Raw genomic sequence first — 20,229 nt, 5'->3', positions numbered from 1 at the left:
AGTGGTGCTGATGAACAAAGGTTTGGCACCGTGCAGAGGTGAAATGTGGTATTTTGTAATTATTTCCACAGAAAACTGAAGTGAAAGAGGTCAACCATCTCCCCAACAGTGAGGGAAGAATCATTTCCAATGTTACTAGAATAGCATTGGTATCAGGTGATCAAGGGAAGAAAATGTGGATCTTAATATTTTACATTATTACACTTGTGAAAGGCCCAGAACAGGAGATGATTAACAAAGCATAGTGAGATTTGTTTATGTTTCCTGAAATATATCTGCTACTCAACAAAAGTGTTAATACATAAACTATTTGTGTAACAGAATAAATAAGAATCAATTGGCCAAAAGCATATATTCACCGATTCAATTGTTCAGTTGAGATCTCAAAAGTGATTTGTTTTTTTTGAAAAATGCAATTGTGAAAATTCAAATGTGAAAGATATGTTTGTGTATTCTGCTCATGATCTGGAGCTAAATAGTCATTGTTACTCCATTTCTGGTCATCTTTATGTTAAATTAAAAACTTTGAGATATCCTCCGAATAAGTAAGGTGTTATATAAATGTTAATTATATTGCAAATTGTATAACTTCCCTTAATTTCATTGAATTGGTTATATGATATAGAGTGGCTGTACCATTACAAAGCCTTGATTGAATTGCAGGATCCTAGCTATAAACTATTTTTTTGTAACTTGTGGAAACCTGAAAAAAAAACAAGCTGAGAAATAGCAAAGCTACACAACATCAATCTCTTTTATACAAACATTTAATCAGGAACAGAAATATATAAGGCAGGAATATACTGAAATTGGCCAAAAGACAGACTCATAAAATAAAATGGTCCACGTAATCTGCCAGATTGACATTGTTACTGAGCAAAAGAAATGTAAAATGTCAGGAGTTTCTAGGTAATCATAACACAACACCAGTTACAAAACATACTTTGTCACTGAAAATACTGTATTCAGAACCTCAATTTCAAACCATATTTAATGCATCAGATTTTTAAAAATATATTTCTGCAGATGAAGTACTAACCTATCAATGCCATCGAAGGTTTGAAAATTATAGAGAACATTTGTCATAAGGATATTTACAGTTCTGCTGTCCTGGTTCATTATGCCTGTTCCAATGCCTAAGTCCTCAAAATATCTTGTAAAAGTAGTTTACATTTATCTAGATGCCAAGAATGTTAAAGAAAACATTACCAATTATTTCATCAACATCTTTGCAAAGTCTGCATTGGTCATCCTTTTGGCCTCACCCTCTGTAGAGTCTCCATGTTGGTTCTTGCACGTACCATTTGCAGTAGTTGTTTCTGGTGCTGGTTGTTGTCGTAAAGCGCGAGGAAGAAGTGCAAGCTGCGTTCGACTTTTGCCTCTTCTAGAAGAATCGTTAAAATCAAATGTGAGCATTAGCTTCTTTAGAACAATCCATAAATAATAATCCTTGCATCTGATATAGCGCTTTTCACGTCTTCTCGATGTCTCAAAGTGCTTCACAGAATACGCTGTAAAGTGAACCGACTATATTTGTGGGCAAAACGCGGCAGCCAATTGCGCACAGCAGCATCCCACAAACAGTCGTAGATTGAAAATGACCAATTTATTATTGTTTTGTTTTGGAGGGATTATTGTTAGGCGTGTGGAGTAAGGAAACTTGCCCAAGGCTTCGCCCCGCCTGGAATTGAACTGTCTCGCTTGCAAGGTGAGTGTTCTAACCACTGAGCTACAGGACCCCAAGATATAGCATCTTCCATCGAACGTTTCAAAATTATTCATACAACAAATAACTATCCAGTAATATTATTTCAGAACTTATTGGGGGAACTGCTTCCCATGGAAGGGAAAATGTTCCGCAAGTTATTTCAAGATGTTCTTGTTCAGAGAGCAGAGAGTAATATTGACAAGGCGTTTGGAATCTGATCCACAAGTCAGGGAAAGACAATACGTAAAACACTGTAATGAGAACTTACGCTCCATACATCTGCCGAGTTACCAAACTACTGGTCTCCATGCTATCTCCTGGCTTCCTCTGGGGAGGGTTACTGATAGCAACACTGATCACATGATCTTTAATCATCATTCCATCCATCTTGAGAACAGCCTGTGAGGCTTGGGCTTCATTCTCATATTCAATGTACGCTAGACCCTGAAAAAAAAACATTTTAATAACATTTCCTTAATTTGTTGGTTATTAAGTTATGGAATAATTAATTCCATTTGTGAGATGCTGGATGCAAACCTGGCTGAAACATTCATCCTGTTCCTGTGACAGGTCTGCGGTACTCCAGATCAATACTGACGACGTCCAGCCAACATCGCTTTGTGGTGGACTCTTATCCCCTCCCAACTTTATATTTCATTTCGTCATAATAGAGTCATTATTTCCAAGATGTTCACTCATTTTACTACAATCTGGAGATCTATAGAAAACTCACTTTTCCCGTTTCTCATTTTCACTCAGAGATTACACCTGAAATATCAACATTGCCCTTACATTTTGCTGTTTATTCCATGTGTACCACCATTCCCTGACTCAACAATCTAGAAATGTAAATCCTTCTAACACCAACTCTGCAGTCATCTATTCACTTGGTGCATTCATCTCAGGTTTTCAGACCCAGCTTGTGAGCAAGATATTAGTCCTTTTGAATATTTTGATATTGCACTTTCTAATTTCTTCCCTACCTCTATGAGTTCCCGACCGAAGATCGTAGGCTTTTTTCCCCTAGATCTTTGGTTGTGACCAGGATCCTAACCACTAGCATATTCTTAGTGACTTACTGTAAATCCTCACCTGCCAATGGGAGGAACTCGTACAAATACAAGAGATTCTAGGACACGCTTGCAAGCCTCGTTGTTTATTCCCCCGAATCATAGCCAACCCCCCACAAGTTTCAGCCATTGCTTTTGCCCTTACTTCCCCTTGGGTTATGTTGGGTCTTACTGGTGCCAATGCTTCCCTCCTCACCTTGATACGGTGGGTTTTTGTCTCCTTCTTGCCTCGTGTTACTCAACTCATAGGTCTTTCTTGTCGCCTTCCTCCTCTAGCAAACCCACCTGGAGAGCCTGTGCTCAAAATAATTTACCCCTCATTCCTTTGCAGTGTTTCTAGCTGTTTGTTAAGTTCAGCCATGTAACTGAAGTAGCCAGTTAATTTTCAAAGATACGTGATACCCGTAAGCAAATCTTGTCTACATCCATTCCACCACAAAGCATGTTTATTCCTCACCTGGGCACAGAAGTGTACAAAGACATACCTTTGGCTTTCCAGCCCGGTTTGTGACTAAACGGATCTGTTTCAGGATTCCATGCTCTTTACAAAGCTCTTCTAGTTCCTCTTTGGTACAGGAGAAGGGCAAACCCGACACAAATAGCTTGTGCTTCTCCAAGCTAGTACTGTATTTGAAGACCTGCGGGGCATAAAAGCCTATCATTTCTGCAGTTATGATTTGTAACATATCAAAATTCTGATGAAATGCTCTGTATTTTACCTAATCCAGTAAATTAACTGATAAACACAAGTAGAAATCAAATAGAAAATTGGTACTACAAACCTATTAAGTTAACATCACCCACATTCACACCGTATCCCTAAAAGCATCTTTCTCCAGAAACGAGGCCGTAGCCTCTTCAACTCATTTGTTATTTGCTTTTAATAGTCTTATTTGGTAACTTAGTGTTTTTTTACCCTTTGAATTGCCCCAACGTCATTTAATTCCAATATCATAATTTCTTCCTTTAAATTTATATTGTGACACTGGGGCAAGTACTTATCAGTTAAGATTAGTCATGGAACTAGTTAAAACTAGTTGACTGAGACCATCTTACTCAATCCATATGGAGTTAAATTTTCCCATGTCCTTTCCTAGGACCAGCGCCCTGGGACGTCTTTCAGACCTGAAGGACTCTGTACAAGTGTAATTTGTTGTTGTTATTATAGGACAACTTCGCCTTTACTCTCACTTTTAAACCTCTGAAAAAGAAAGATTGGAATATTGACTGAAGAATATTATAGAATGGTGCTGCAATTGATATAGGCTGGAGCCAAAGCTATACATTACAATTTACATTGTGCCTTTTACATTGGGAGCATGTCTCAAATCACTTGACGCAAATAGCAAAAATAACCAATGAAAGAAAAATGATTACCTTAAATTCTGGATTTTTAGTTTTGTCAACACAAGGTGAAACGAACATTGGGCGACCTTCCACCAGCTCACGGTCTAGCCGCAAAGCATCTGCAACTTCCTTCTCCTCACTGAATTCTACGTAACAATAGCCTCGGAAATGGCCTTTATTGCTGTAAACGGGGCGGACCTCTGCAATCTGGCCAATGCTAGCAAATACCTCTTTTAATCTGTCTTCAGGGTTGTGAATAGAGTATGAGAGGTTGCTGACAAACACGGTGTACTTATCCTTGCTCTTATCATGAAGGACTTTTTGAACGTTTCTGGAAGCAGCTACTGCTTTTTGTTTTTGAGATGCCGGAGTCTCTAAAATCTTTTTAATTGTTCTATGACCGTGAATTCCACTCTCCGTTTCCATGTCTTCCTCCACTTCCTCTGTGTCATTAGCTCGAGTTTTCTTACTTGGCTGATCTAGAAGTCAAAGATGAATCATTTACAGCCTCCCCCATGAATCGAGTGAAATGTTAAAAATGCTTTACTGACCTGAAGCAGCAACGAAGGCAAACAGAATTAAATAATTTTTGAATTCCAAAGGTAAAGGAAAGAAAACAATAAACAATTTCATGGCTGTAACGTGTCCATGTGGAGATTTGGTGCCACAGCACAAGGGGCAGCCAAACCTCAGAACTAATCGTGTTCGAGGGATGAGCTATGAACAACCAAGTACTGTAGGTTTGGAACTTTCAGACACAGATGGGATATTTCTGATAGAACCTTATGGAACCATATCAGATATAAAATGGGATTGAGAAAGTAAACCTGGAACAATAATGGGGTGAGGGTAAAACTGTACTGCACCCTCAAGGCTGTTCATCACCATTTAGCATAAGCCCTGAAGCTGGGCGGCATATTTAAAACACAGATTAGCGCTGCTCCAAGAAATGAGAACATAAACAAAGCATTTTTGTTTTTTCTCCTGGTCACTTTCCAAATTTCCATCTCGTTACTATGGCAGATACAATTTCAACAATATGAATAAATGCTCGTTTGCTGTTGGAATAGTTACCGAATTCTTCACCCCATTCCTCATTCTCTGCTTTGCGTTTCTCTCCAGACAATGTCTGTTTCTGGGCCTTTTTAGCAGCTTTCTTCTCAGCCCTACTCTTCCTCCGGTCGACATTTCTCTCCTCTTCCTGCTGAGCTATCAGTGCTTCCTTTGCTGCAGCCTGAAATAAAAAAAATCCGTTCAACCAAATTACTCAAGATTCACAGCGAACAGATTTTTCAATCAATAGTACAAAATTATATTTTCAATTTGCACACTCTGTTTACTTACACAATTAAAGATATAACACAAAGAGGGTTTAAATGTTAGTTACAGCCAAGCCAAGCAGCCTGAACATTTTGCATTCAATGCTTTAGCAAAACAGGAGATTAGTAGATATTCTAAACCTCCTGGTGCAAGCCCACCGACACAACTGGACTTGAGAAGCAAATCCAATGAGTTAACTTTCCAGGTTATAGTTTTGTCCACAACTTTCACTCATTAGGGTTAATGAGTTAGGGTCATTAGGGTAAATGGGACTGAAAAATATGGTCATTTGGGTAAATGAGACTGAAAGGACTGTAAATTGGATTGCAGACACGATGGGCTGAATGGCCTTCAGTAAATTTCTATGGTTCATGAGTCCCACTGCAGCTGCAATGGCCACAGTTTGTGCAGTAAACACCACACAATGCTCTCAAATATGAAATTTTATCTGGGATTAAATAAAAGATGAGAAACTGAGTAATGTGTAAGCATTCCTGTGTACCACTACCTGCTCGCGGGGAAAAGACTGTAGCCTATCTACCCGCGCATTTACATACACAAACATATACACTGCCATTCTCTCGGAACACATCACCTACGCTACCCATTCTCACCCTCCCTCTCCCCACATTAGACTCTTTGTGTCTTGAGTTTCTCCCATAGGTAAAAAACGTGGATGGTTGGAATCTTGCCTTGGCTCTTTGCTCATTAACTCGATTCAGTTTGGCCTCAGTTTTCTCTGCAGCTAAGTCCCAGTCTTCCAAAGAACCTGAAAGGAGGGAAAAAAGGTTTCCAAAGTCACACTTAATAAGTAGTTGAAATTGCATGATAGTTCAATATTAAAAAGGCTGAAATTGCAATTTTGCTTTAACTAAATAAATGCATAATCTTAATGTTTTCTTTTACTCTCAGCTCTATATCAATCTTTAAACAGGACCAAGGATAGAACTCCTGAGGAATGCTGCACAAGATAATGGGAGGTTGGGAGGAGAAGCAGCTATTAGACATGGAGTGGAGACATCAGGATAGGTAAGGCAGAACCATGAAAGTGGAGCTGAGAGGAAAGCTGATGGAGAAGGATAGAATGGTTGACAGTGTCGAAGGCGGCATAGAGGTCAACAAGAACAAGGAGCCTGAGAGAGTCCTCATCAGATAGTGAAAATGCCATTGGTGGCTTTGACTACGGCATTCTTGGTATTGTGGACTAGCATAATGTGTTACCAGGAGTAATCCTGAGATTACTACCCCTGAGGCCTGCTCTTTCATATAGTATCTAACTCCTGAAACTCACTTGCTAAGACGTTTGCAAGATAATCACAAAAAACTTGAAAGAGAAGCTGGAAAAAAAGCTTTACATAAGGGATTAGAATGTATAATTCTCTGCCACAAACTGTTGCTGATGTAGCATTCATAGCTTCTTTTAAAAATAAATTAGTTGAACAAAGGGGAATATGAATGGGTCTGGATATTGAGCGACAGCATAGGATTAGATTATGTTTGGCATGGAGAACAGCCCTAGTGCAGACTTGATGGGACAAATGGTCTCTTTATAGGCTGTAACATTGAGGGACTCTATAATCAGTTTGCCCAATAATACGTAATCCAGTGCAATTGATTACTCCTTATTTAATGAACACTTTGTGGGTTACCCAACCACTTACCTTCCATCCTCTCAAAGTTGAGCAATACGTCACAAACATGTTCAGGGTAATCAGTAGTACACTGTACTGCCCGAAGCAATGCCTTTCTGCAGTGCTGAGGGTCACCGTAAGCTCTGTATCACAACCAAATATAAACAGTATTTTATTCCTGTCCAGAAAATAAGGCACAACACAGGCTTCTGTCAATTCTGATGCGTGTAATGGAGTGCATGTTCCATACTTCCAATTCTTGACAGTTGTGCTATTCTTGTGAGCATAGGCAAGACTTACAAAACCACCCCAAAGAGACTGAAATTTCTGCCTGTTCAGGTGGATGTTAAAGATCCTGCAGCACTATTCGAAAAGAGAAGGGAGTTTCTCCCAGTGTCATGGCCAATAACCCCTAAATAAAATTAGTCATTGATTTATGGCTGTTTGTGGGACATCGCCGTGCACAAATTGGCTGCCATATTTTCCTACAAATAGTTCGATGTAGGGAAGTGTGAGGTCATCCACTATGGACCCAAAAAAGATAAAGCAGAATATTTTCTTGATGGGGAAGAATTAAGAACTGTGGAGGAGCAAAGAGATTTGGATGTCCATATCCACAAATCACTAAAAATTAGTTTCCAGGTGCAAAAAATAATCAAAAAGGCAAATGGAATGTTGGCCTTTATCTCGAGGGCCTGGAATACAAAGGGAAGAAATGATGCTTCAGCTTATGAGCAAGCTAAAAAGGTTAAGTTATGAGGAAACGCTGAGTAAACTTGGATTGTGCTCCCTTGAGTTTAGATGGTTGAGGGGTGATTTGATTGAGGTATTTATGATGATAAAGGGATCTGACAGTCTAGATACAGAGACGCTATTTCCTCTGGTGGGGAAATCCAAAACAAGGGGGTATAGTCTTAAAATTAGAACCAGGCCATTTAAGAGTGAAATCAGGAAGCATTTTTTCACCCAAAGGGTGGTCGAAATCTGGAATTCTCTCCCCCAAAAGGCTGTGGATGCTGGATCCATCCACAACTTGAAGAGTGAGGTTGACAGATTTTTGGTAGGTCAGGGTATTAAGGGATATGGGGAGAAAGCAGGAAATTGGAATTGAAAGGATTAGTTGAGGTACAGATCAGCCATGATCTAATTAAATGGCAGAACAGGCTTGAGCCAGGCCCGTCTCACCAAGAATTAGTGCCTCCAGGAGTTGAGGAATAATGGTCGATGCTCTTACCGCTCCAGGTTGTAATACTCCAACCACATGTTGGCGTACTTGGCATTCCCTTTGGTCATTATACTGTCCCAGAGTTCCCGAGCTTTCTGCACGTTATTGCAGCGTCCAGCCTAAAATATAGATGTTGTAAAACAATTTGGATCCACGGTTAGGAATATTTGCTCTCACTTTGCTTGATTGGAGATCTTGTAATTTTTACAATTTCCTCTCTTCTTTTGACATTAGCTTCATTGATATTCTATTTGCAAACAGAAACCAGTGGGTTTGAGTCTTACCTCAATCCGCGCCCAATTCTGTAAGATGGTACATGAAGGATCCCCACTTTCACTGAATCCTAAAAAAGACCAAGAATTTTTGTTTTAATAGGTTAAAGGTTTAATATAAATCAGACGCCATGAATAGTTATTGTACTTTTCGGGTTAGTTAACACCCAGATGGACTTCTCCTTTCCTCGACTTTTCCCGGGTTCTTTAATTTATTGTGATCTTCATCTGTGAAAGCCTTGATTACTGTAACTTTCTCTGTGGCTAAGGTGGTGCTGTGGCTTGGGAATCCATGCCATCAATGAACGGTGGCTCACCCAATTATTAGCAATAAGATCTGATAGCAAGCAAACAACCACAGTTACGTAAAGGGTGCACTGCTTTAGAATGGAACATCCCAAAATATATGGCAGTTTAATATATTTTCAGAACAAGTTGCTACTCTGAGCTCCAGCCTGCCTGGTGCTCATCTGAAGTCTGTATGTCTATAGAGTCCAAATCACCTTCCAATAGAAATAACTGCTCCTCAGTTACCCAGAAATAGTATATAATCCTTGGCAGTAATGCACTTTTAAATAGAAAAACTTACGTTGCTCTACGTCCTGTTTCAAGTAGTCTAGTCCACGAGTGAAAGCAGATCGGAGCTCCTCTAGTTCCTCACTGGAATCTATCCAAAGCAAAAGTATGCAATGTGAATATTTATGCTTTATCACCATTCCCCGATTGAAGAGGTGAAATGAACAGCCACCACTATTTCGTACCTTGGCTGAAATTGACTCTACGCCTCAGGTAGTCAAGGTACGCTTGCCAAAGTTCCACATAGTCCAGGGCCTGGATGAACCCAGCATTCAATGCCTTTTCAAAAGTATCTACCAATTAGAATAAAATATTACTTTGTGAATCACCTGGAACTTCATAACTCAATTAAATATCATGGCAGAATCTCAAAGTCAGATAGGAACTGATGCATGATGGAACTTTTTTGTGATGGAAGATTTTTATTCCTTGATTGTTGTGGGCTAGCTGTTTACAACTTTTGTAACTGGCACATAAGACAGTGGATAAACAGTGGGAAACTTTCAAATACAACATGGATAGAGTTTTACCCTACATACGTTTTTTGCAATGAACTAATTACCTGTTGAATAGTTCTGTCTTCTTGTCAATTAATTTACCAACTCATAATTCTCCCTTCTTATTTTAGTAAATTCTTTTCCCATCTCTTCAAAGGTAACCTTGTAAACTTATGCCAAATGAAATATGCACACTGTTTTCTCTATAAGGCTTACCTATTACGGTCTTATGTGCAGCTCCATGTCTTTCCAATGCTAGAAGGTAATTTTTCCACAACCCAAGTGTCCAAGGGCAATTTCGAACAGCTCGCTCATAAGCAGATAGAACCAAGTCTTTAATCTTCAACTGTTTATCCTTGAAAAGCCAATGCAAATGCTAAAAATATTTTCCCTGGATTATACAACCACATTGTGAATCAAACAAATGGCCTAGCCTTCATGAAGTTTTCACATCATGTACTACACTCCATCTGCCCATTACCCCCAACGTTGCCAAGCTCCACTGGCTCTCCATCTCCCAGCAGATTGACTTCAAGATCTTCATGCTGACCCTCAAATCCCTCCCTGTCCTGACAACACCACAGCAATCTCCTTCACCCAGTTTTGTTCAGTTCTCCGCTTCTAGAACCGAGGTCAGCTGCATGTTTGTCTCCCCCTCTGATCTTCCTTCGATGGTTAATCTTTCAGCTACTATGCTCCCACTCTCTGGACCTTCCTTTGTCTCACACCCTCTTGTATTGCCTTCAAATACTTAAAACTCAGAATCTATTCTATTTGGTTTATAATATACTGTCAGTGATATGATGAATCCCTTGCTATTTCTCAGCTCAATCCTGTTTTTATGTTGCTCTTCAAAAATTGCTACATCTTAAGAATAGCAGGTGAGCACCTTTTGTGAACATAGATCCAATGCTGTAATATAACTGGATCTTTCTACAGCTACCACAGGAGTAGAAGAGGTCTTCACGGTGCACACAGCAGATCACCACTGGGAAGGATTGCTGCTAGTTTATAATTTTATCTGACAGAATTAATTCAGAGAAGGGGAAAATTTTAAATCATAAATCTAATGAGACGGAGACTCTTAACAGCCCTTCACATTTGCTTCCCATCATCGTTCAGCCAATTGTCTGCTTAGTTGATGAGAAAATTTCCTAAGAACTGTCTCAAGTGTAGTGAGAAATGAACAGTTACACCTAGGCAGGCTTTTTCAGGCGGGAAATTCCTTACCAAATACAGAGTAAAACGTGTCCATAAGTCCGGTACAAGACAGTTCTCTGCCAGTGCTCGTTCAAATATGATTTGAATCCGTGCTGGATCTCCCGTCTTCATCTCAAAGTCAATATAAAACTGGTATTCTGCCAACTTGGGTGGCTCTGCTACCAGCTGCAACATCATATTTAAAATGGAATATTTTTAAGACAGGCTATATTTTGAGAAAAAAAAAGAACTAAAATTAAGTTACTTTTAATGTTATGAATATGGAGGATTATGTGGTGGCTGTATAGTAAAGCGATAATGAAAGGTTTTTAGGATTAGGACAGAGGATGTTCAGCTGCTGCTGAACTGTGAACATATTTTAAAATACGGAAAATTCTGAAAGAGCTACTCAATTGTAACACCCCAAAAAAACAGAATTGGGATATTAATCAGATTCAGGTAGTAGTGGACCTTTGATGCATCTCGCTAACCATCCAACTTTCCAAAAGCTTCCTTCGACACATCTGTCACACAGAATCATATAAATTTAGGAGGCAAAACTCCATTGCTACAGTACAGAGGTTAGATTGTACCAGAGCTTCTTCATAGGGTTTATATCTCTCCATCTGTTGCAGGGCCTTCTTATACTGCTGAATCACAGATGCTTCAAGAGGCTCCTCAGACCACGCTTCATACTCCACAAATGTAGCTTCCATATCTGTACAGAGCAAAATCACCACTTATTAAAGTATCTGAGCTAATTTTATGGAGCAGACATTCTGACGGTACTGTTACAGTTACTTGCAATTAGTTAAATTTCTCCAGTTTTATACATGTTATATTTCTGTCGATGCGTTGACTCCTTCAGCCAGGAGAAGAATAACACCTTACATTTATGTTGCGTCTTTCATGTTGAGACAACGTCTCAAAGCACTTTACACAGCTGACTGGGATCTGAAGGGTTGGGAAAGGTGACTGAAATCACAATCGAAAAGATAAGATCTTAAGATGGGTTTTAAACGTAGGAAGGTGGGCGCAGGACAGAGAGACTCTGGGATGGAGAACCAGTCTGGTGCGGGAAAGGACACATGCTGCAATTTGGGATAATAAGGGATCATTGCCTATTGTAATCCTCAGTAGTCAAATTGTTATTTACCCACCACCAAATAGAGCTACAATGTCGGCATTAGATTCCACTTGGTTTACCTCTTGTCATTTCAAACCATCTTACCAAGCAAGGGGACAGCCAGCTGTCTCTTGAACAGTGTATGGATTCGGTGAAGTTGTGCATTTATCATTTCCTGCTGTTCAAGAGGTATAACACTGCCAGCTGGTGGCTAGTGGGAAGAAAAGAGAAGCTTTGTTAATCTGTTTATTTGAAATTGATGGACTGACCTGACATCACAAGAATATTCTCTTAAACTCACCCAGAGCTTTCCAAAGCAACCTGGTTCAGTCCAGGTTCATGGGCTCATTAAAAAAAACAGATTGATGCTGCAATACAAAGACAGTAGGCTGTGTATTCTGAATGGATAAGATTAATGGTTTATAGGTTCATCCCAACCTTTCCTGTGATTTATCTCTGTTCTATTATGATTACTCTCTTGAAAGAAATGCTAATATTTCCTTTATCAATGGACAATATCGCTACATCCCCCTTTTTAGCAATGTGGTATATAGTTCTCTTACCTGCAACGTTCCTAAAATAGCATTTTCAAACTCTCTAAAGGCCTCCCAGATTGCAGTTCCTCTCGTCATGTGTAATCCGACAGCAGTTAACGCTTGTTCAAATATTCCACGAGCTTGGTCAATACCACCTTGCTCCCCTATCCCGCCGATGGAATACTGGGCATATTCCAGCCATATTTCAGGACCTGGATTTAAATCAATCAGTTAGCAGATTGACAAAACAGAATTAAACAGAACTCTCTACAATGTAGCCTTAGATGTTAACCATTTTTCACCCTCTGGAAAGTTTTCCAATCACAAATAGAATTTGTGATGAATCTACTCCAGTAGTTATTGAGTCCTTTTAGCAACTGCAATGTGCCAAGCATGACATCTTACTTCAATACGTAATGGTTCCATTAAATCCCATTCTCATTGGCTGGAAACAGCCTCTTGGGCAGACGGTCACTGATGACTAAATGTATCGAAGGAAACAAAAATGTAAAGGATGCGAAGTATCCAGAGCAGTCTGTACCGACACCGTATGTGCTGTTATATAACAATCCTGGCATTTGACCCGGCGCCTAATCACGGTTTTGAGACGACTCAAAGTGCTTCACAGGACACACTGTAAAGTGAATCCACTGTATATTTTGTGGGCAAAACGCAGCAGCCAATTGCCCACAGCAGCGTTCCCACAAACAGTCGTGGATTGAGTGAGCGATTAAATTTTTAAAATCTATTTTGAAGGAATTATTACCCCCGGAAAGTGATCCGCCAATCGACTAACAACTGGGTTCCTACGTACTGCTGGTAAACAGAGGCATGTGGAGTAACGAAACTTGCCCAACGTTTCACCCTGCCGGAAGTCGAACCCAGGGCTCTCGCTTGCGAGGTGAGTGCTCTAACCACTTGCAATGTGAATTAAATACAGATTTAAAATTTTATATGTACATATTTGCACATTTTATGAGGGAAAACTTTACATTGTGAGAAAATACATTTGTCAGAGAGATTTGCCGGTGAGAGGCTGCAGATTCGAATTTTCTGAACTGCCTTCCAATGCACTTTAGTTCTTTACCAAAGGGAAATATTGTCATCTAGCAGTGAGCAAATCTAGAAATATAGAATTCACTTATGAGAAAACAACAATGTGCATTTTTATATAGTTTCTTTTATGAGGGTAGCATCTCGAAGCGCTGGAGAGGATGAGATAACTGATCTTTAGCAAAGAGAAGACTTCAAGGTGTGGCCAAATTGAATGCTTCAAGATTACAAAGTGGCAAGTTTCAAGTTAAGAAGTCAAGCAGAACTCTTTTATAACAAAACAAGAGGCTAATAGATTTATTGAATAAATTAGCAGGCAAGATACTGAAATAAATATATAATTGAGTTCAAGTCACAAATAAATATCTCCAGACAGAGAGTGGGCATGGGATATGATGAGAAGGCAATTAGCTGGGACTGAGATTAATTAAAAAGGACAAGCTTGATGTCCTGGCCAATGGGACAACTTCGGTGAAATTTCAAATGCTTTACTGTATCTGGGAAATGATCCTCATCTTCACCCATTCACAGCCACACAAAAGCATTCTGGTCTCCACAACTTAATTTCAACAAGCAGATAGGAGCTGAGTCCATTAGTGGCAACAATGATAACAACAATTGTGTAGGCTTATCCTCCATAACTAATAGAATTTGTGGTTTCGCAATATTGATTCAGAATAAAAATCTAAGTAATAAAATACTTACAGATATAGTCTTTCACAGACTTCTTAAACAACTGATAAGCCTTTTCCATGTCAGGTTTTTCTATTGCCATTCGAATCTCATCCTTGAGCCAATCCAGCCAGAGCTCTGCAATAAAACCAGATCAATTGGCAGCTTTATTCAGGGACATGACCATGTTCTCTCAATGTAGAATGCTGGCGCCTAAATTACCAATTTTCACCTAGGAAAATCTACAAAATTGCAACATCTGAATACAGGACCAATGAGAATAATTATCCTGGCACCTTTCGCGCCAGGAGGGTTTCACGGGATTTAATTATTAAGTGTAGCTAGTGACTGTGTATGTTGTAGGCAAAAGCAGAAATGTCCCACAAATGAATAACCAATTTTATTTGTGGGATCTTTGGCCAGAATACCGGGAGAAACTCTTTTCTCTTTCCCGATAGTGCCATGATATCTTTGACATCCACCTGAACAGGTAGACCAGGACCTCAGTTTAACATCTAATTCAAAGAATAGCACCTTTAAAAATCCAACAATGAATTCCAGTGTCATCTTAGACTATATCAGTTCAAAGTCCTGATATTGGGACTTAAATTCACAACCTTCTGACTAAGAGGTAAGACTGCTACCATCTGAGCCAGGCCAACACCCAATATTAGTACCATTTATCTTTGAATACAAAGCCCCATTAATTAACTACTCTACATTCCCAATATATTTGTGTTCTGTGAAATCTGAAGCAAAAATCTTACAGCAGAGTATCACATATCTGCATAATAACTGTGTATACTTTTCAGCAGTGGTACAGAAATCTCAGAGGTAAAGTAGAGTGAAATTTTGCAGAATAATGTAATTGGGTGCACTGTAACCAGTGATAAGAATTTTTCCTGATTGTGTCAAAGAGAGGGAGAAAAAGTCACATTGACTCAGAGAGAAACCAAGATATACATACAGTCAGATAGTTAACAGAGACAGAGAAAGTGAGTCACGGACTGAGCAACAACAACAACAGCAAGATTCCATTTATAGAGCGCCTTTCACGTCGGGAGGACGTCCCAAGGCGCTGTACAGTTGGGTCAGGACCCGAGCCTTGGGGGGAAATGGTCAGGGTGAGGGTAGGGAAGGGAGGGAGCAAGGAGGGGGTAGAGAGCCGAGAGGGGAGCTGAAGGTATGGTCAAAGAGAAAGGTCTTGAGACCGGCCTTGAAGGAGGAAAGGGAGGAAGCGACGAAAGCACTGGGGGATAGCGTTCCAGAGCCGAGGGGCTGAGAGGCTGAAGGCTCGGCCACCGATGGTAGGGCGGTTGGGGCGGGGGATGTGGAGCAGACCGGAGGCAGAGGAACGGAGGGTACGAGCAGGTAGGTAGGGGGATAGTAGGTCAGAGAGGTAGGAGGGAGCAAGGCCGTGAATGGCCTTGTAGGTGAGGATGAGGATCTTGAAATCAATCCTCTGGGGGATGGGGAGCCAGTGGAGGCGAGCGAGGGTGGGAGTGATGTGTTCGTGAAGCCTGGTGCGGGACAGTACACGAGCTGCAGAGTTCTGAATGACCTGCAGTGTGGAGGGAGGTGCCAGGAAGGCCGGCGAGGAGAGAGTTCCCATAGTCCAGCCATGAGGTGATAAAGGCGTGGACCAGTGTTTCAGCAGCGTGAGGGGTGAGGTAGAGGTAGTGCCGTAGTCTGGCGATATTCCAGAGGAGATGGAAGGCGGTGCCAGTTGTGGCGCGGATATGAGGGAGAAAAGACAGCTCAGGGTCGAACAGAACACGGAGGTTCCTGACTAGGTTTGAGAGGTGGAGAGTGCAGCCTTGGATGCTGATGCTGTCAGCGCCAGAGATGCGGAGGCGCTGACGTGAGCCAATCAGGAGGGCCTCAGTTTTACGCAAGTTGAGCTGAAGAAAGTTGTCTCTCGTCCAGGACTCGATGTCGGACAGACAGCTGTCAGGACATCGGTGGTCGTGGAGTTGAGGGTAGAGGAGGAAAGGTAGAGTTAGGTGTCATCCGCATACATGTGGAAGTTAACCCCATGTCTGCGGATGATGTCACCAAGGGGAGCATATAGAGGGTGAAGAGGAGGGGACCGAGGACAGAGCCCTGAGGGACACCACACGAGACAGTGCGGGGGCTGGAGGAAAAGCCGTTCGTGGAAACAAAGTGAAGACGGTGGGAGAGGTACGACCTAAACCACTCAAGGACAGGGCCTTGAAGGTTGAGGTGGGAGGACAAGCGGTGGAGTAGGATAGCGTGGTCGACCGTATCGAATGCTGCCGATAGGTCGAGGAGGACGAGGAGGCAGAGGGAGCCCTGGTCGCAGATGGTCAGGATGTCATTGGTGACCTTGACCAGGGCAGTTTCTGTGCTATGGGCAGCACGGAAACCCGACTGAAGGGGTTCGAATAATGAATGGGTAGAGAGGAAAGAGCGCAGCTGGGAGGCGACAACTCGTTCAAGGACCTTGGACAGGAAGAGGAGGTTGGAGATGGGCCGGTAGCTTGATAGCTGAGACGCATCAAGGGAGGGTTTTTTCAAGGTGGGAGTGACGGTGGCAGTTTTTAAGGGAATGGGAACAGAGCCAGAGGAGAGGGACAGGTTGACGATGTCTGTGATATGTGGGGCAAGGAGGTGGAGCTGGGAGATAAAGAGTGGAGTGGGGATGGGGTCAAAGGAGCAGGTGGTGGGTCTGCACTGTGTACAGAGTGAAAATGTACTTAGTGTTATGCCCTCATATGCATACCCTCTCTATATCCAAAAAGAGCATGATCCCAAATACAGTAGTGTTGAAATTGGGCTCTACTGTACTTTGTATCTTTGCTATTGACTTACTCTCTATGACAAACTCAACTTTTTCTTCTTTTTAGCAGCCCTACCTACTTTGATTATGCTTTTACTATTGATGGTTGTGATCTTACCTTCAGTCAGGGGAAAAAGATCACTCATTTTCTGTCGAGCACATCGTAGTTTCACCAGGTCCCCCTCCTGCTGCAGCAACTTAATCAGATCCACGTGACAGTTATAGTCATAGGCACTGATGGAAAGCTAAAATTACAGTACAAGTCATTGCTGCTGTCTGGGCTGTGCCCAGCATCACATTTCATTTACATGATGTCTTGTTCGCATCTTACAGTAAAAGTGGTTACTTTTAAATCAAAAATAGCTATTTTATTATCTTTAAACTATTTTCCTCAGCTAATAAAATAGAGATTGTTGAGCCCTGAAGAGATGTGTAGTCTGATCTCAGTCTGATCACGTGGAAAATGGTTAATCTTTCACACTGGAGCTGAGGACTTAGTACGTTTTGACAGAAACAAACATATTACAACAAATGCTTTTTTTTAGATAATTGTAAAAGGAAATGGGCAAATAACCTGTAGTGCTTTAAAATTTGTTGAGGATGCTCATTCACACATTTCATTGAAAAAAATTAATTCACTTTACAGTATATTCTGTAAAGTGCTTTGGAAGGTCCCACCAACCGGCTCTCTCTCCACCCTCCTATGCCTCGCCCATTCTCTCCTCAAGAGATGCTGGATTTCTTCAAGTCCAAAATTGAGGGGATCCATTCGGCTGCCTCTGCCCTCCCAACCACCACTCCCTCTCATTCGCCCCAACCCATCCCTCCCTCCTTCCACATTTTCAAACCTGTCTCCCCCTCCTCTCTCACCACCACCATCTGCAGCATGAAACACACCACCCGCTCCCTTGACCCCATCCCCACCTCTCTCCTTACCTCTTAGCTCCACCTTCTTTCCCCTCTACTCTCTGACACCATCGATCTCTCCCTTTCATCTGGCACTGTTCCCATCCCCCTAAAAACAGCTACAATCACCCCCATTCCGAAAAATCCTTCCCTGAACCCGTCCCTGCCTTCTAACCCCCAGCCCCCTTCCAACCTGCCTTTTCTTTCGAAGGTCCTTGAAAGAGTCGTTGCTTGCCAGCTTCGCTCATTCCTCTCCTACCACTCCCTTCACGAGCCCCTCCAATCGGGTTTCCATGCTGCTCACAGCATGGAAAATGCTCTGGTCAAGGTGACAAATTTACATTTTGTCCATCTGTGACCAGGGCTCCCTCTGCCTCCTCGTCCTCTCGGCTGCGTTCGATACTGTGGACACTTCATCTTCCTCCACCACCTCTCCTCTCACCTCAACTTTCAAGGTTCTGTCCTTGAATGGTTCAGGTCTTATCTCTCACACCGTCTCCAATTTGTCTCCGCCAATGGTTTCTCTTCCAGCCTCCGCACAATCTCATGCGGTGTTCCTCACTGCTCTGTCCTCGGTCCCCTCCACTTCAATCTCTACATGCTCCCCCTTCGTGACATCATCAGCAGACATGGGGTCAACTTCCAAATGTACGCGGATGACACCCAACTCTATCTTGCCGCCTCCACCCTCGATTCCAGGACAATTGACGTCCTGACGGACTGTCTGTCTGACATCAAGTCCTGGATGAGAGCCAACTTTCTACAGCTGAATGTCAGCAAGACCGAGGCCCTCCTGATTGGCTCGCACCAGCACCTCAGGCACTGGCAGCATCAACATCCACAGTGGCACACTAAGCCAGTTGGGAACCTGGGCATCTTGTTCGACCCTCAACTTTCCTTTCCCCCCTTATCAGTGCCTTGGGTCATCCTCCCAACATGAAAGGCACCATACAAACGTATTGTTGTTGTTGTTATCCATGCTATGACCAGCACTGCCTTCCCCCAATTCCACAACATTGCTCGATTGCGCCACTGTCTCACCCCTCAGGCCGCTGAAACCCTCATAAATGCATTCGTCACCTCAAGGCTCGACTACGGAAATTCCCTCCTTGTCGGCCTCCCCAACTCTTCCCTTCACAAGCTGCAGATCATCCAGAACTCTGCAGCTCATGTGCCCTCCCGGAACAGGCTCCGTGACCCCATCACTCCCACCGTCGCCCGACTCCACTGGCTCCCCCTATCCCTCAGAGGATAGAATTCAGAATCCTCGTCCTCACTTTCCATGGCCTTGCCACTTCGTACATCTCTGACCTGCTGACCCGCTATCAACCTGTCCGCTCCCTCTGCTCAGCAGGCTCCAGCCTGCTTGCGGTCTCCTACCCGACCAGCTCTACCATCGGCGGCCAGGCTTTCAGCCTCTCTGCCCCCACTCTTTGGAACTCCATCCCACAATTCCTTTGCCTCGCTTCCTCCCTTACCTCCTTCAAGGCACGACTCAAGGCCTGCCTTTTTGCCTTCAGCTGCCCCCCCTAACCTCTCTGCCCTTCCTCATCCCAACCCTGCCCCCCACACTCGGGTCCTGATCCCTGACTGTTCAGTGCCTTGGGACATCCTCCCGACATGAAAGGTGCTTTACAAATGCAATTTTGTTGTTGTTGTCTCAAAGACTTGATAAGGGGCTATATCAAATGCCAGGATATTATACCATCAATCCAAATAAATCTGGCCTCTGACCCGAACTCTCTACTGGGGATATTTTTGTACAGGGTGTTCACAAAGTCCTGTTAACCCCTATTGTTTTATCTTACAAAAAAAATTCTGTTGCAGATGAGTCGAGTGTGACAATGTCTGATTCCAGTAATTTCCTCCTCACTCTATCCATGTTACAGAAAAAGCCATGAAAACGATGACGCCCACCAACACACCCCATCCTCTGGACATTTAAATACAGTTGTAGTGAATACAATGAAGTAACTTCTAAATACAATTATTATCATCTCCCACATGTGTCAGTTGTTGGTCAGTAACTGGAGAAACAACAGGGAGTAACAGGACTTTGTGAACACCCTATACAGATTGCCCTCAGCACCTGCTCCTCCAGCCGCTGGATTTCCGCCTCATTGTCATCTCCAGAGGAGTCGTCGGTCTGCTCCTCGGACTCGGCTCCGGGCTCCTCGGGCTCCGGGCCTTCAAACTCCCCACCTGCCGCCGCCGCCGCCATCTTGGAAACTATGCACAATAATTCGGCTACTTCCGGTCCGTCAGTTCCGGTTCCGGCGCCGTTACAGAC

The 20,229-nt window shown here is 42.4% G+C and overlaps 1 protein-coding gene across 2 annotated transcripts; it reads right to left on the bottom strand.

Annotated features, from left to right (window-relative positions):
• Positions 1-749: 749 nt before the first annotated feature.
• Positions 750-20,189, bottom strand: sart3 (spliceosome associated factor 3, U4/U6 recycling protein). Of its 2 annotated transcripts, none has more exons than XM_007901740.2 (19): positions 20,029-20,189; positions 17,152-17,278; positions 14,267-14,371; positions 12,536-12,720; positions 12,078-12,183; positions 11,440-11,564; positions 10,877-11,032; positions 9,863-10,001; positions 9,335-9,442; positions 9,163-9,240; positions 8,586-8,644; positions 8,311-8,420; positions 7,107-7,219; positions 6,138-6,214; positions 5,200-5,359; positions 4,156-4,604; positions 3,264-3,416; positions 1,977-2,152; positions 750-1,384 (listed from the first exon to the last, which is right to left on the bottom strand). In XM_007901740.2, exons 1-19 carry the CDS (start codon positions 20,158-20,160, stop codon positions 1,213-1,215), a joined length of 2,730 nt encoding a protein of 909 aa, XP_007899931.1. In that variant the 5' UTR covers positions 20,161-20,189; the 3' UTR covers positions 750-1,212. The 2 variants fall into 2 exon arrangements, with proteins under 2 accessions (XP_007899931.1, XP_042193765.1); XM_042337831.1 differs by having other exon boundaries at positions 17,152-17,230.
• Positions 20,190-20,229: the final 40 nt, after the last annotated feature.

This window comes from Callorhinchus milii, unplaced genomic scaffold (genome assembly GCF_018977255.1).
Source record: "Callorhinchus milii isolate IMCB2004 unplaced genomic scaffold, IMCB_Cmil_1.0 Scaffold8, whole genome shotgun sequence".
In the NCBI taxonomy this organism is placed as follows: Eukaryota; Metazoa; Chordata; class Chondrichthyes; order Chimaeriformes; family Callorhinchidae; genus Callorhinchus; species Callorhinchus milii.
Note: the sequence above shows the minus strand (reverse complement) of the source record. Positions and strands in the feature narration are given on the sequence as shown.

Bases quoted from the DNA above. Each gene is read 5' to 3' on its own strand.
- sart3 (XM_007901740.2), bottom strand. From the start codon at position 20,160: ATGGCGGCGGCGGCGGCAGGTGGGGAGTTTGAAGGCCCGGAGCCCGAG. The intron at 12,721-14,266 runs GTAAGTATTTTA...ATTTAAATCCAG, and splicing joins GTCTGTGAAAGACTATATCT to GTCCTGAAATATGGCTGGAA. The intron at 4,605-5,199 runs GTAACTATTCCA...TTTGACTTCTAG, and splicing joins GGAATGGGGTGAAGAATTCG to ATCAGCCAAGTAAGAAAACT.